General features: G+C 40.8%; 1 protein-coding gene across 1 annotated transcript; it reads left to right on the forward strand.

Moving 5' to 3' along the window:
- Positions 1–185: 185 nt before the first annotated feature.
- Positions 186–12,169, forward strand: LOC134540134 (uncharacterized). Its single transcript, XM_063382660.1, has 2 exons — positions 186–559; positions 10,051–12,169. Exons 1-2 carry the CDS (start codon positions 316–318, stop codon positions 10,386–10,388), a joined length of 582 nt encoding a protein of 193 aa, XP_063238730.1. The 5' UTR covers positions 186–315; the 3' UTR covers positions 10,389–12,169.
- The last annotated feature ends 4,537 nt before the right edge of the window (positions 12,170–16,706 follow it).

Genomic DNA, 16,706 nt, shown 5'->3' on the forward strand with positions numbered 1-16,706 from the left:
TTGCTGCGTGTCATAATTTATTGAAATTAGCAATTTATATTAGTACTGAATTCACGTTGATATTACTTACTTGACAAGTCGATTCGCATTATACTATACTACTCTAAACGCATATCTCTATGGATGTTGACAATTTATTCCTCTTTGCTGTAATGATAGTCCACTTCAGTGCTCTCTATGAAAGGAAAATAGAACTACTCGCGGGGGAAAACAGAAGAGGAAGGCGCGGTCGGAAAGTGCAGATAAAGCAGTAGGAGACATTGTGGCTTTGTGTATGACGCAAAGTTAGGTTGCTGGAGTAAAGTACCGTAAAATATGTTTCCTTTCGGTGGAGCCATTTACGAGGTAATCCGTGGGTTCTCCTCTAGCTCGCAGCCAGTGAAAGATGAATACCTTGACGCGGAATATGATACTGCAGAGAGGTATGCCAACGTTGATTTGTTCAGCAAAGTTGTGGAAGGTCTGACCAGCGTTGACGGCGCTACCGCCGGTACGGGCTCTGCTCACCACTGGGCACTTGTAGTGCATTTCGAAGACGACAGCTACAGACTTCTTGAAGGTAACAATCCCTCTAAGTTTTACATGTCGTGTGTACGATTGAGTAACTTTACATAACTACTCGCCACATGCTAGGTCCTTGGTTCGTAAAATATAAGCAGAGCAATATTACAATATTATATTCTGAGTAGGCTCGTGATTGAGTAATTTGGCGGATACTTATTTTAAGTGCCGCGAAGGTTTTATCTGGGTAAAACCGGTATATTATTTTCCCTCCAAAATTTGTCCATTTTGTTGCGTCTTCGCCCCTCATTCAGAATGATACCGAGATTGTCATTATGCAGTAGGCCGTGTCAGAGATGTTAATTAACCAAGCATCGAAGCTTGTGATCTATTTCGCTATTTCGTATCATTTATGCGCTTCTCTAATGCATCCACGCGCGGGCGCACACACACTCTCTCTCTCGCTCTTTTTTTCTTATGATGCCCTTAAAAACTATTTAAAATCGTAAAAACATTGCGGTTTTTAAATTTTAAGCAGTTTTCGTGTACGTAATTTATTTACGTGTGTGTGGCCATAACAACAAAATAATGCTGAAATTACAATAGGGCGTAGGGCGCAATGCGTTCGACACATCAGTGACGTCAACGCGACATAATTTGTGGCGGAAGCGGTAGACCTAACGATTAAAAAGATTTTGTATTTTCATTGCGTCAAAGGCGCAATGTTACATAAATAAACACGTCAGAATTTTGTTTCCGAAGATGTTTAAAATAATTTTATCATAATTTGTGTTTTATGTATTTATTTTTTTAAAAAGGATCGCAAGCTTTCGCGGCCATTCTCTGAAGTTGCCTTGCTTTTGTGATCTAGCGACTGCAATTTCGACCGAAGCTTCAGTGAAAAATGTGTGTGATAACTACCCCTTCGCGTGACTACAATCCACAAGCCAAGCAAATTTTTAAAGTTTTGATTACCGGTACTAATTTTGTTTGTGAAATCTCTTAACACGTGTTCACGCATAGAATTTAAAGTGAGTGAGAGAGAGATGGTATCGAAGAGGAAAGTGCCATTAAAATACAAACAAGTGTTTTACAATACCTACTATATGCCCATAGCCACTTAAGTAGCATAATCTTGGACTGTAGGTAATAGAAATGTTGGAAGATCAGAGCAATAGGTAAGTATGAAGTTTATGAAAAGTATGTTGGCAGTTACGAGGCGAGACAATATCAGGAATGAGATTGTGCAAGCAAGAGGAGTAGTACAGGACTTGTATGAGTTCATTGAAAAAGCAGGAATAGATGGTGTGGCCATTTTCCTCTGGAAAATAGAGGTTGCCTAGGAAAATGGAGTTAAAGTACATTTGAAGAAGGCCCCAAGGAAAACCAAGGAGGAGGTGGAAAGACCATAAAGTTAAGGAGTGCATGAGAGAGGAGAAGACTGGAACGGATTGAAGGAAGAGGAATGGTGGCGTGACAGAGTAAGAGGGAGGCATATTTCTTTGCTGAACCGTTCGCAGGCTGAAAGGCACCGATTAAAGAGAAAAAGTCCTGAAAAAAAATACTAAACCCGTTTTTGGACCTGATTTTCAACAAGGAATTTTATTTAACATGCCCATATTGTTAAAATGCACTAAACAGTTTGATATTTATTATATTTTAATTAAGCTTGTTTCTTTCAAACGTCAGGGGTGCCCACAAGGGGGGGCTACGACGCAGACTGCGTCATTAAAATTTCAGGGGGGGGGGGGGGGGGTGTGGTTAAAAGACGAGAAAAATGTATATATTATTTACATAATTATAGCTTCTAATGTGAAAATACGTTTCTGGTGCTTTGATAATTGAAAGGGATCTTGTAAATCAAATTGGCAACCCCGCACTTTCCTCAACAAAAGCAGTTTGGCATCTGTCGGTTCAGGATGGAAATATTACCTGATATGACCAAAATTATTATTAGAAAATCAGTTTTAATTAATGCAAAATGTGATAAAATATAATATTAAAAAAGTAAAATATTATAAAATCATTGAGAAAATGGCATAAAAAATTTCGGGGGGGGGGGGGGGGGTACATCATTAGGTTAGGGGGGGGTGAGTCATAGTGTTTGGGGGGGGGGGGCACCTCTGCAAACGTGACTATTTAAAAACAAATGCAAGCATTGGTGGCTAGCATATGTTTGTTGTGTATGTAATGGCAAGAAAGTAATCGTGTTGGTTATTATGTGAAAATGGCTAAATTGCAGGTAGCAATTCCGTTTTTCATTTGATATTGTTACATAATTTGCTCCTTCCAACCCAGCTGGCAAAATTACCCCTCCCCCCTTTTTTCCCCTTTTTACTGCCTCAACCCTTGTTCTCCTCAGCGTTGATGCCCCTGACGTATCCCAAAAGAAAATATTTTTGCTATAGGTTCCCAGAGAATCTGTTTGAAAAGCGTACAAAAGGATTTTCCGTAAGATATAAGGTGCATGTATTTTTCGCGAAAATTTTCCGAGACTAGCTAAGATTTAAAACACTAGCATCGTCTGTGTTTCGTGATAGGTTGAGTTTCTTCCAGGTGCATGTCTACTGTTAGTACTAGAGACCTGCACAATTCGTGGATTCATTCGGTGATAGGCTAGAATTCAAACACATATGCCTCTTAGATAATTTTGCTATTGGCTTACTGTTCATCTGGACGAATCTCAACCAGTTATACACCCTCAACCAAAGAAGGATCGAATCAGACAAACCAGCTGAGACGACTTACAAATCGGCAACCAATGAACTTGCGTCATTTTCCCGAGTGTACAGGGGTACGTGCAGTCTATCCTGAAGGCCATCGAAACCGCGATTTTTGCAGGTCTCTAGTTAGTACTTACACGAATCACTGACATTCCGTTTGGAAGCAAAGCATCCTGAATGGCCTAGTCAAATAAGGCAATAGCTGCTCTTGCAAATGGTCACTAATTGCAAGGAAGATACCGCTGGCGCATGTATGCCGTATTGCAATCTAATGAGTGTTTGGGGGGGGGGGGGGGGGGAATTCACGAAAAAGGTACATGACCCTACACATTATATTTTGAAGAAGGCGTCTCGTGTCTTCAAGGAAATTCAAAGAATCTTTCTGTATGACATCTCCGCCAGTAGCCATGACCGCTAAGGGCTGAATCAACCTACGTGTATCGGTAAATTCGGGTAGCATTCATCAGATTTAAAGGCATTTCTTCTTAGTGTGGTTGAGTTTCGAGTGAACGAGTCATTCGCCTTCCGCTAAGGGTACTTTCAGCGGGGCAAATTCATGATTGGAGTATGACAAGTAGCGCAGGGCCGTATCCAGGTTTTTGTGAAGAAAGGGTCCGGTGTAACCATTATATAGTTTTTAATGATTAAGTTTTCTTTGTAATTGTTTTTTTAAAAGAAAATTAATTATCACTCTAATGTCTCTAGAAATAGTAGACTTTTAGAACTCCAAAGTTTACACATAGAATTTTAAGTAATGATTTTGCTTGAGAAAAGTTAACTGACAATTTGTATTTTTTTAATTATTTTTAAAACAAGTCATGAATACATATTAATTAATGTTGTTAAACACATTGAAAGCGTGTCGAGTTTGTATGAAAGCAATATTTACAATAATACATATGCAAACCGGCATTAAATATAGACTACTTGAAAACACATTTGTTGCCGCTTCTGTGTATGAGGCAAGTCAGGCTATAATGGGGGAGGAAAATTCATTATATTGTAGCCCACTAAGGGTTACAATATCCTTCCAAAATAATCTCTATATTACCTTATGTAGCTAGGTTGCTACAATTTTCTTATCCTGTCTTCGCTTGTGTTTTCTTTTTCTCTCTTCTTTAACTCCTGGAAAGGAGGGTACGCACCCCCCCTTCCCCCTCCTTCATCAAAGTACGTCCCTGAGTGGCTGACGGCACAGTCAGCCGATGGGTTTTATCAGTAGTATCCCGATTCTATCCACCTTTTCATTACGTCACTACTTCATCCATATATAGTGACTTCGTTGTCGCCGATACATTAAACCCGAATTAATTAATTAATTCACATATCCATACAATACATACTCAATACTCCTGCTATTTTGCCTATATTATTATCAAAAAATAATCCTCGGATTGATAATATAAATTTTTTGTTACTTGTTTGGGGTTAGCTCTGGTCATAAATACTAATTCACAAAACTAAATAGCTACGTATAAGTATAAGAAAAATTTGGTGTTAAATTTAAGTTCCTCTGCGACGCGACTATCATGCACTCAGCAACAGCTGTCTGTGTCTCTTCCGGCCGCGATCAAACTGTGACGTCACACGGGATGAAATTCAAGGCCAACTCGCTATAGGATGCCTGGAAATTTCACGTACAGTTCGATACCGGTAAACATTGGACTATTTTTCGCCGTATGTGTTTAGTCAACGTCTGTGTCAATGTATTTGATATATTATTCACGACTTTCTGAATACTTAAGCGTTAAGATTTTTATAGAAATAAAATAATTAATGTTATTTCAGCAGACACTTTTTTTCTAAATACAACTGTAGCGCTGTAATATCGATATTTTTTTAAGCTATTTTGTGTTTTGAATCTAAAAACTTGATCAATAAATTTTACGAGTAATTGAACTAATAATAAAATTTATTTTGTTCAGGATGGATTACAGTTTTTTAAACCATCAATCAAGTAATGCGTTAAGATTTGAACGTGCGGATTGTCATACTGCCATGTCGTTATTTTCATGTTCACTGATCAGTGTGCCTGCTACGTACTGCATGCCACATAGGGTGTTGGTATTTGTATTGGCAAGCAAGCAATTCCAGTGTTTTTTTTTTTTTTCGTTGATACGTTAAATCTGGTGTTATCTTTATGGTTTTTGCTGACTGATAAACAAAATTCTAGAGGAATTGCAGTGTGTGGTGTATTTTTACACTGTCGTCGAGTGGTACAAAAAAAAGGGGGGGCAGGGCTGGCCGTAAATTAGGTGGGGAGGGGGGACAGTTGAGTTTTACCCGAAAGGAACGAAAATCGCAAGTGTATTGTTAATATGATTTATAAGAAACCTTAAAATCTATGCACTAAGCGCAGATCATGTTTACAGTTATGGCCACAGTAACGTTCTCATTCTTGAGAATATTCTTTTTATAAACTGTGGGGGTTTTAAAAGTTGGCCCAGGGTCCAAGTGTCTCTTGACAGCCCCGGGTATAATGTTGTGTTTCTCGCGTGTAGACGTTGTGGTGGAATCATATGATAATTAATTATTTTTTATTTTAATTTTTGTGTTTCACGTCTCGCGGTAGTTACAGACGGACACATACGAACAGTGGCGGATCCAGAGGTTCACCTCGGAGGGGGCACTCTAGGATTTCAGAATAGCCAGAGAAAAAATGTCTCAAAATTACTAAATTTGTATTTAATCTACTCACACTACACATAACTTCCAACCTCCAGATTTTATGATTCTACAAGAAATTCATTAATTATATTTAAAAAAAAAATATTGGTTTCAGAAACAATCCTTTTTGTCGGCAATATTAATGTAGCAGACAACTGGTTTTTTCGGGGGGGGGGGGGGGGGCACTTTCCCCTGGTGCCCCCCCCCCCCTCTTGTATCCGTCACTGCATACAAACATAAATACAGTGTGGGTAAACTGAGGAAGGGATTGTACCTTGTCCCACGTTGATCAACCGTCATGGCATGTCTCCCTGTATCGATATCAGTAAACCCAGGGAAAACCCAAATTAGGGTTGCCGGACCGGGGTTCGAACATCGGGCATTCCAAGTGTGAGTCCAGTGTTTTATACCACTCGCGCCGTCTTGCTTGGCAGAAGGAAACATGATTAAACTATCTATGTACAGAATGTGTCAAAGTAAATTTCGTTAATTTTGGTTGAGTGATTACTGGTGATAAATTGAGTTGAAAATGGTCTTCTATTCCCCCCCCCCCCCCCCTTTTTTTTTTCAAGTGAATATTATCGACATCTGAATATAAAGTAAAGAAACATGCCACAAAAATTATAAAAAATGACTTTCAGTATTATCATAGCATAGAATACATATTGTTTTTGGTAGAAGAATGATCAGTCTTTTTAAGTATCTGCGTGCTCTTTGTAAATTATAGTTATATCCATGCTAGTGATGACACATTTTGATGATTTGTATTTTTTTTAATCTTAAATTGGGGTGTAAATTTTTTTTTTGTATTAAAAACAAAATTCTTTACTGAAGTCACAAGAAATTTGGTGCTTTTAGAACATTTTATTAAACTAGTACCTATCGTTCGAAATGCATTGAAGGAAAGAAGCAAAGACCTCGTCGTTGGTTTTTTCCAAAACACGTGAACATTGTGCTGGAATCATCGTAAACGTGACACGAAGTACACTATGCAGCAGAAAAATATATTGAATTACAGTGAACATGCTATTTTTTAACAGCGCGACAAATAGAAACAATCAGCTATAAAATTCTTTGCCACCGTTACATTCGCATCTACATATACGATAGCCATAAATGTTTACAAGTTTCTTGAACTTGCCTGTTTGAGAAAAAATTTTCCTTTGATTACCAATTTTTATCGCGCCCGCGAATTTTGTCGCGCTGACGCCAAAGATGCGTGGAGCGTGATTGGTAGAGACCTGAAAAATTCGCGGATTCATTGACCCTCTAGGATAGACTCCACAGTCCTTTAAATACTCGCGGAAATGACACCTGTTCATTGGCTACTGACGCGTGAGACGTCTCAACTAGGCTGTCCGTGATTCGGCACATTCTTGGTTTAGTTTTTCCCATTGGCTCACAGTTTCCCGGATAAAATGTGGGCCAATCGCAAAAGCGGTACGAAGGTATAGTTGTTTTGATGCTAGCCTATCGCGAAATGAATCCGCGAATTTTGCATGTCTCTAGTGATTGGTTACGAAAGTATTTTATTCGCGTCGCACGCAACCTGCCATTGAGATTCCAGCATCAGCGATCACGGCCTCCCGTGATTCTGTCAGGAACTTGTAACACGACCTGAAACGTTTGGCGTAGCTGAGCGTTTTTGTAGCTAAGCGTCACTTGGTGGCGGGCTATTTTTACCCAGACTTCCCCGAGTGAAGGCAATGGCTTTCGTCTCCTCGGCTGTAAACACCCTCCCCCCCCCCCCTTTTTTTTCTCCCCTACCCCTTTTTTAACACTAGGTCTATCGGACATAGCTGAAAACGAAAAGGGAGGGAGGGGTGGATTTTTTGGAATTTAATCCCTTTCTTGGGAAAATAAGGTCTTATTACTAATCACATGTGTCACAATGCGTCTGTTTCGTTATACGGTTTCTTCTAAAGTGTTTAAATACCAGCAACCAACCGGGTGATAATTTTTTTGACGTGACGTCTAATAAATCGATGAACGCCGGCTGTACGCATAAAAAAGTGTCCCGTTACGCACATTATCCCGTTACGCTGTGTCCCGTTACACTCTTGTACGCTTGTGCCGCATCTATCTCTCTTCCACTCGATTGGAACAACCATCGATTTGGACTTTTTCGAGGCACATTAAACTTGAAAAACACCCATTCGTTTCCTACTTTTCCTATCATCGTCCTATCCTTAACAGAATAACACAGATTGGAAGAAATTAGATAGCAAACATGTATAAAAGTTATAGTTAAAATAATCTCTTCGTTAAATTAATAGACATATTTGAATTAATGAGTGCAAATAAAAGTAAATTTATCAATTAATTTGAAATTTTTATTAATTTTAATATGAAATTTGTTTGAGTGAAGAATAAGAAATTAATTAAAGATTTGTGGCTGGGGGGGGGGGGGGTTAACCCCTAAAACCCCTCCCCCTGGCTACGCCCCTGGCCATGTGTACTCCATCTCCTGATATCCGCCCCCGCTTCCGTGTCATTTAAGAACGAGTCTTAGTTTATCACTCATTATCGGCACAATTTTTAGTGTATGTGGTAAGAGTACGGTAACCAGGGCTCAGAACAATTGCTTCATGAAGCGACCCCGAGCAGCCGTTGCCGGCCGACCAACAGGGAAATCATCTGCCAGTGGCGGACCCAGGGGGCCGAGTACCCGAACTCGGCATCGAACCCCGAGGTCCCGCGAGGAGTCCCAGGCAGGCTGAACTCGGGCCCCTAACCTGCTGTTTTGTGCCTATAAATAGAGACCGGAAAAATTCGCGAAATCATTTCGCGATAGGCTAAAATACAAATAGTTATACATACCTCAGTGCTGCCTCTGCCATTGGCTCACAACTCACCTGGATGACTCTGGGCCAATGAGAAACGCCCGACCAAAGCTTTATCGAATCACAGGCTGCTACGTTGGGACGTCTCACAAGACAGCAGCCAATGAATGGGTGACATTTGACCGAGTGTACGTAGAACTATGGAGTTCATCCTGCAGGTAATTGAACCCGCGAATTTTTCCGGTCCCTACCCATAAATAATAAGTTGTGACGACGGGTATCGTGAAATAACTGACTTTTGAAAATTCGCTGCGAAGCTTGGTGACTACAAATGTCCTGAGTTAAATCTAATTTAATTTCTAGGGAAGTTAATTTATTTCTACGTTAAACTCGTGTGTTGTCCAGCCCTCCTTTGTTTTGTGGTTGGGGGGGGGGGGGGGGGGAAGTGATTTAATATTTATCTGAGCAGCTGGCCGCAACTGTTCAGGTTATCTTGTTGATTTTTGAACTGAAAACTTCTATGGGAAGGTTTGGATAGGGAGTAAATTCACATGTCGTCATCTACATGGTCACGTGACGCATAGACAATTAAGAGTTTAACGTGACGTGTTAACGATAACTAACGATGACACTATAAGTATATTTTCCTATTAGAATAACTTATTGCGCTTTTAAATCTTAAGTATACGATTACTGTGCAGTAAAAAGTGAGTATGAAATATATTAATATTCTCATATAGATATATAGTTTGAGTACCGACGAAAACGGAGTCTTTGTAGCAATATAACCTAAAAATTAAGAACATCGTTATTTATTTATTTTTAATACCTACAATTACTATGCAGTGTGTATTTTATAGTAATTTAGGAGTTATTTTACTAACGTGATAAAACAAAATTTGTTGTGTGATGCAGTGGCGTAGCCAGGATTTGTGTATGGGGGGGGGGGGGGTGTTAAGAAGCATGGCCCCCCCCCCGTATTAAAGCGGGCGGTCCGGGTCCTCCCCCGGGAAAATTTGGATTTCAAGGTGTAAAATGGTGTTATTTTAGCAGTTTTCGTTTCTTAAATTTAAATATTGTAATGGTAAACAATTTTATTAATTTTAATATTAAATTCGTTTGAGTGATGAATAAGAAATTAATTAAAGATTTGTAGCTAAAGGGGGGGAGGGGGGTTTGAACACCTAACACCCCCCCCCCCTCCACCCCCCACCCGGCTACGCCCTTGGTGTGATGATATTTTTTTCGTAAACATTGCTAAAAAAAGGTTTTCACTTCTGTCGGCAGTCCTCGTGACTGCTTTGAATTTTTTTTCTTTTTCTTTTTTTTTTCCCCCCCCCCCCTTTTGTACGGTGACCAGACGTTGGTGTCCGCAGGCAACGTGAACGACGACGGCTACCTGCACGCCTACTACCGCAAGCACCGCGGCGACGGGCTGACCAGGCTGCGGGCGCTGGGGCGCGTGCGCGTCTCCCCCTCCGGGCTGCGGGAGATCGCGCGCCTCAACCGGCTCAACGGCTCCAAGTACGACCTCGTGGACAACAACTGCCAGGACTGGGCCGTGCAGGCGGCCAAGGACATATCCGCGGAGGTGGGGCGGGCGGCGGCGGCCGTCCCCCGGATCGCGCCCGTGCTCTCCGCGGCGAGGAGCGTGGCCCTGGGCGCCACCTTCGGCCCGTCCGCGGCGCTCCTGGGCCTCGGGTACCGCCGATGAGGCTCGGGTTGTGGTCGCCGGGGATCATTTGTTTTTGAATTTTGCGTAAATAACTGAGTAAAAAAAAGGGGGTTGTCTGCAGGGGCACTAGGCACTAGGCAACCGCCTAGGGCGCCAAGTAGCTGGGGGCGGCGCAGCACGACACATAACAGCTGATGTAATATGTTTAACGATTGTTGAAGCTAGATGAAAATGGATTTTTGTAACAGTTTGGAATGTTTATATTGATATAAGTAATTATTTAAAAGTCCACGGTGACCTGTTTATTATTTGTAATAGTAATAAGTTAAAAAGAAAAAACAAACAAGCCTGCTTACATTTGATTGTTGACAGAATATTAGGCTTACGTGATGTATTTTGAGGCATGGTCAATTTTTTTTGGGGTGTCCGGCCCGGGGGGGGGGGGGGCAATAAAGGTTTTTCTCCTAGGGCGCCAATTTACCTTGCACCGGCCCTGTGCAGGGGCACAACAACTAAATTTCCAAAGGGAGGGCAATATACCTTTTTATAAAGAATCATCGATCCCCCATATTGAAGCGGGGGGTTCCGGGGGTCCTCCCCCAGGAAAATTTGTATTTCAAGGTGGAAAATGGTGCTATTTAAGCAGTTTTATTATCTAAAAATTGATTACACAGCACTTTCTTTGCCCCTGTTTGCCCCCACTTATAGGTTTCTGAGGGGGAGGGGGCAAAATACCCTTGCCCCCCTACCTGTTGTTGCGCCCCTGGTTGTCTGTAAAGTCGGTTTACTTACGACAATTATACGTGATAACGTCATAAGAAATCATTGATGAAAAAAATTGCATACTTTTTTAATTTTCAAATATTATTTACAGTTTTTTGCTAATTTAATTTAAATAATTTGTTTAAATATGATCACGTACAATTAGTTTAAACAATCCCGCCTTAACCTGTTTTGATATTATAGAAGATTTTCTCGCACGGGAGTTCATCGATTTATAAGAAAGACATCACGTCAAAAGAACTCCGGAGACTAATACCCGACAGCTCTATACTAAAGACACAATGGGAGAGTGTAAAAAAAATAATCTAGTGACAAGAGGTGTGACTACAAGAATATTTTTATCATAAATTGTTAAATATATATTAAATTATCTTCTATCAACATTATTATTTTTAAGAATTTTAAAATAACGGAGTTTTATTTCCATCCTCTCCCCCCCCCCCCCCCCCTCTTATAATCTGTACAGTTATTTAAAAAAAACTTTTTGTCATTGTCATAATGTTGGTACCTCTTATATTAAACAAATAATATTTTTCAGGGAATCCTTCTTTTCACAGACGAGAGAGCCAAACGCCCCATCGTGTATCTTCGGGTTATTTTTTTTCATTGTAAATAAATATGGCGGTGTTGATAAAAGGATACTAATGGTCAATTAGGTTAGGTTAGCTACATTATAAATACTTTAAAACATCGTGGACGGCTGATTTGGTTAGGATAGCTACATTAAAGATACGGGAAAAAACATGAACTTCGGGTTTTGGCTCTTTCGTCTGTGAAAAGAAGGCTTCCCCATTTTTCATACTGGGCGTACTGCCTGCCATCTATCGGACTGAATTGACGATGCCAGGTTTTCACACAAACATTTTGGAGCTGTCCGGTATTAGTCTCCAGTGTATTTGATATGATCTCCATTGAAAACATGATTATTTGTAATAAGTAAAATCAGAGTAGTTTTTTGCAGTCTACTAAAAATTGTGTCGGACCATCCTGATGCCCCCTCTGACCCAGCGCCTGGACCACGTTGCCCCCCCCCCCCCCCCCCCCCCCCCCCAAATGGTCAACACTCCCATTCCGTCTTCACCGCCATGTGTCGGGCCGAGAATCGCCGCAAGTCGACGGAGTCATTCCGCGATGCACTCTGCGAAACATAAAACCAAAGAAATTTACTTTTGTCCCGAACTATCAGGATCAAGGTTATTGTACAGAATTCCCTATGCTCAGGGTTGAGGTATGCATAACAAATGTAGTACATATTGTGTACATACTTTACATACTTGTGTACAGTGGTGGATCCAGGGGGGGGGGGGGGGTCACCAGGGGCAAGTGCCCCCCCCCCCCCCCCCCCCAAAAAAAACTAGTTGTCGTTTACATTAATATTGTCGATAAAAATGATTGTTTCTGAAACCAATAAAATATTTTAATATAATTAATGAATTTCTTGTAGAATCATAAAATCTGGTGTTTGGATGTTATGTGTAGTGTGAGTAGATTAAATACAAATTTAGTAATTTTAAGACATTTTTTCTCTGGCTATTCTGAAATCCTAGAGTGCCCCCTCCAAGGTGAACCTCTGGATCCGCCACTGCTTGTGTACGTAAGTACGTATGTAGTGTCTTCATAGTCATGAAAAAATTTTGGTTTAAAAGGATGTATTTGCTAATGATGTTAAACAAAAAATGTTTGTTTTATCTATTTGTTTCACTATTACCATCTTTGGCTCCTAATATTATGAAATTTATTTATATAAAGAACAAATAATTCAATACATACCTATTGTCTTATTTTAACATGTCGATATAAATACCACACATAATTATGTACAAGTTTTCATTAACTGATGTCAAAGCCCATTCTACAAAGACACGGAAACGTATAAATGGAAATGGATCACGGACCTGCAAGAAATTTACTTTTCATATCAGTCTGCAGCTTCCACAATGCATGAAAACTTAACAAATTGCAATTAATGAGATTGAAGTTTACTATTATTTAAATTAATATAATTGAAAAAAGAGATGTGAGGTGATTAGTGGTTTCATGTATAATAAAAATAAATTAGAAAATAAAGATACAACACTAAATATCCCTGTACTTGAAACAGTTTTTAACATATTGAAAACATAAACAAACATGGCTATCACCATTGCCAAATACTTGGCTTCTATTGGTCAGACGCTCAGGGCCGCCCACAGTGGGGATGTATAGCAGAATTTATGCCATTGAGAATTTTTTTTTTAAAAAAGGGGAGTTAGAAAAATAAACAATCTAAAAAAAAAATACCAGTTTACATTAATTACCCATACATTACAGTATTTTCTTAATATTTTAGTTTTATATTTGCACTAAAACATAATTTTTATAAACAATTTTTTCAAAAATATCTTGAGTTAGGACCCTCCGACCACCTGGTTGGCTGTTATGAAAGTCAGAGACCTAGGTAAGTATCTGTTTTTGATGTGTAATCACAGTACTGCCATCTGTGTCTCAAAAATCTTGAAAATATGGCAGACCTGCATGATTGATTTGTATATATTAACTTTTTTGAACAGAGGAGATGTTCCAAGCATATTGATGTGCCAACGTAAATTTTATAATAGTACAAATATCGATTAATACTTTATGTAGTAAATCATAGTCATAAAAAGAAAAAATAACTTTCCAATTGTGTGTGTGTGAAGTCCACACGTCAAGTGAAACATTTAGTTTATTAGGTATAGATAGCGATAAATTGTTTACATTTTCAGTCTTGCTATTCACATAAAAATGAATGATACTTATGAAGTTAATTGTCAATAACTCTTCCACATGAATAATTAAATTGTAGATACTTTAAATAAAGAAATGAAGTATAGTGTCAATCATTAGCCGTTACAGAAACTCAGGAGTAGACAAACAAGCAGCGTATGAGAATTACGTGGCATTGCTGTCTTCCCATTCGATCACTAGTGCAGGTGTTGGAGTGGCATCACTGCTAATGTAATCTCCTCTACCAGTTTCCCCACCACTTACCTAACTACTTCCCTTATGCGATCTGTATTTTAGTAATACTCGAAAATTGTATCCCCCTAAGCAAAGAAGTTTCACTTCAAAAATATGTGCTGACATTACAATTATGACAACCCTTAATGAATATTGCAGGCTTTCCTGGCCATTGTCTGAAATTGCTTGGCTTCTAGGTTGTAGCTGCGTCTAATGTGGATACATCACCGACATTTTAGATGCCATCATCAGGATAGAGTTATCTACTGATGTTATTACAATTTTTTTTACAACAGCCCTTCAATGCTGAAGTCTGTCCCACACAGCTGAAGTGTTTGTGGGCCCAAAACCTAAATGGGGAGTGATTTTACGGGAGGATAGTACTTCTAGGACGAGGCCTATATGCTTTTTGTAATACGGTAAATTTGGTTCGCGCGGTAAAGGCCACGGCTAGCTAAACTGCCCCGGCAGTTCAAAGGAAATGGCAAGGTGGGGATGCAGTAGTTAAACCAGCGATCGCACTGGAGGAAAACATACTGCCCGGAATTTGAAGTTAAAAGTGGAGTTAGGTAGCTATGGTCTACAGCTGCCGGGCCGCAGCAACTGTAGGCAGATGTAGCGGACTGATGGCCTGTAGTGAGTGGCAGGCGACACGCGGATTTATGGTGACTCGGGTGGTTAGGCCAAGGGCAATGAGTGGCTGAGGGCCGACCTGCATATAGGCCTGACAGAGCTCCTACGGGTTCGCTTACGCGCGGGCCCCGCCTGCCACCTGTTGGCAGCGCGCGGAACACGCCATCCTGCCGCGCCTTTCGCGGCCGCGGTGCGAACCCTCGCAAACCTGCAGACAAGTTGTTCTAATTTCTCAGGGAATGTTTCCCCATTGGCTGAAGCTGTGGGCCAATCGAGCTGGGCTTCTGTGATTGCCTCGGGGTGCTTGCAAATCAGTAGCCTCTTCTCTTCTGATTGGCTGGGCTGTTTAGCCAACCAGAAGCGACCTGTCTTTTGTTAGATGCAGAACTAGGTTTTGAGGTTTTCTGAAGAGTGGATTCCATATTCTCCTTAATTTGTAGTCATCTCTACTGTTTGGTGGGTGATTTAATATTTCTACAGATTCTTGAATGTATCTTTTCTTATATTGTCGGATGTTGGATATGATGTGGAATTGTTCGAAATCAATGCTGTGTCTGGTTTCCATGGAGTGTTTTGCTATGGCTGATTGTGGGATTTTATATGTCGACCTGCCGCAGAGATGTTCGAGGTGGAATTGGTTGCTGTAGGCGCCAACTAGCCTGTGTGCTAATTTGCAGAGTGTGAGAGACTCTTTAGTCAGGGCGTGACATCGCCAAGTGGCTGGCAGGCATCAGATGTTGGCCCAACAGAAATGCCCCTCGGCGGTTGTAGCCACCAGGGATGCTATGCTAAATGATGATCGCGTGTGTTACAAATCAGGCACTCGGCATTCTGGTAAGAGTGTTTTTAATAAGCAGATGCAGTCTTACATGTGCTGCTCAATGCATGGCCTGGTCACTTTCGGAGCTGGAGCTCAACACCACATGCTTTACTGGTCACACTGGCATGACATCACAGAGTTAAGTATGATACTAAGGCTACTGACTTAATGGGCTCTCTAGCCTTCATGCACAAACTATTTGGACAGGTGCGCACAGTGCTGTGTTAAATAGCAATGTGATAGTAGTGTCCAGACACATGATGCATCCAGTGGCGTAGCCAGGATTTGTGTATGGGGGGTGTTAAGAAGCATGCCCCCCCCCCTCCCCCGTAATAAAGCGGGGGTCCGGGGGTCCTCCCCCGGGAAAAATAGGATTTTAAGGTGTAAAATAGTGCTATTTTAGCAGTTTTCGGTACTTAAATTTTAATATTGTAATGGCAAAAATTTTATTAATTTTAATATGAAATTTGTTTGAGTGATGAATAAGAAATTAATTAAAGATTTGGTGCTAAGGGGGGGGGGGGTTCGAACCCCTAAATCCCCCCCCTGGCTACGCCCCTGTACATATTACGCATTACACTGGGCTAATGACACGTAGGCCCGTAACTCCGGTGACTCTACATGACTCTTAGACTTGTCCCAGATATTGACTCGTTAATAAGTTTGGTGGCACGTGTCGCCTGCTGGCTGCCCCGTGTGGGCTGAAACTATTTAGCCGGTAAGCTAGGTTGTTGCGTGAAGCACCGACATAACGTCTCTCGTAGACTCCCCACAGTACTTACGTATTATGCTGAGCACTCGTCTTGGAGCACTGATTAATTTAAGTGAAATACCACATGGTAAATTGAGGCCGACCATGGAATTGTACGAAAAAGATTGAAAAAGATTACGACTATTGAAACTACATGTCGGTGAAAACAAAAGTTGCTGGTTCTGTGTTGCGCGGAGCTGCCGGCCTCTCCGAGCTCCTGAAGGACACTGCCGCTCTCACAGCGCGCGACCCCCCTCGCCCACCAGCCCTCCCGCGGAAACGTGTGAATTTCGCGGGAAACTGAACCGGCCAGGTTCGGGGCAAGGCGCACAGTGAAACATAATTTTGAAAGGACTGAAATATTAAATGATGAAAATAATGTCTAATAAAA

The sequence above is a fragment of the Bacillus rossius genome, chromosome 16 (assembly GCF_032445375.1).
Source record: "Bacillus rossius redtenbacheri isolate Brsri chromosome 16, Brsri_v3, whole genome shotgun sequence".
In the NCBI taxonomy this organism is placed as follows: Eukaryota; Metazoa; Arthropoda; class Insecta; order Phasmatodea; family Bacillidae; genus Bacillus; species Bacillus rossius.

Bases quoted from the DNA above. Each gene is read 5' to 3' on its own strand.
- LOC134540134 (XM_063382660.1), top strand. From the start codon at position 316: ATGTTTCCTTTCGGTGGAGCCATTTACGAGGTAATCCGTGGGTTCTCC. The intron at 560-10,050 runs GTAACAATCCCT...TGGTGTCCGCAG, and splicing joins CAGCTACAGACTTCTTGAAG to GCAACGTGAACGACGACGGC.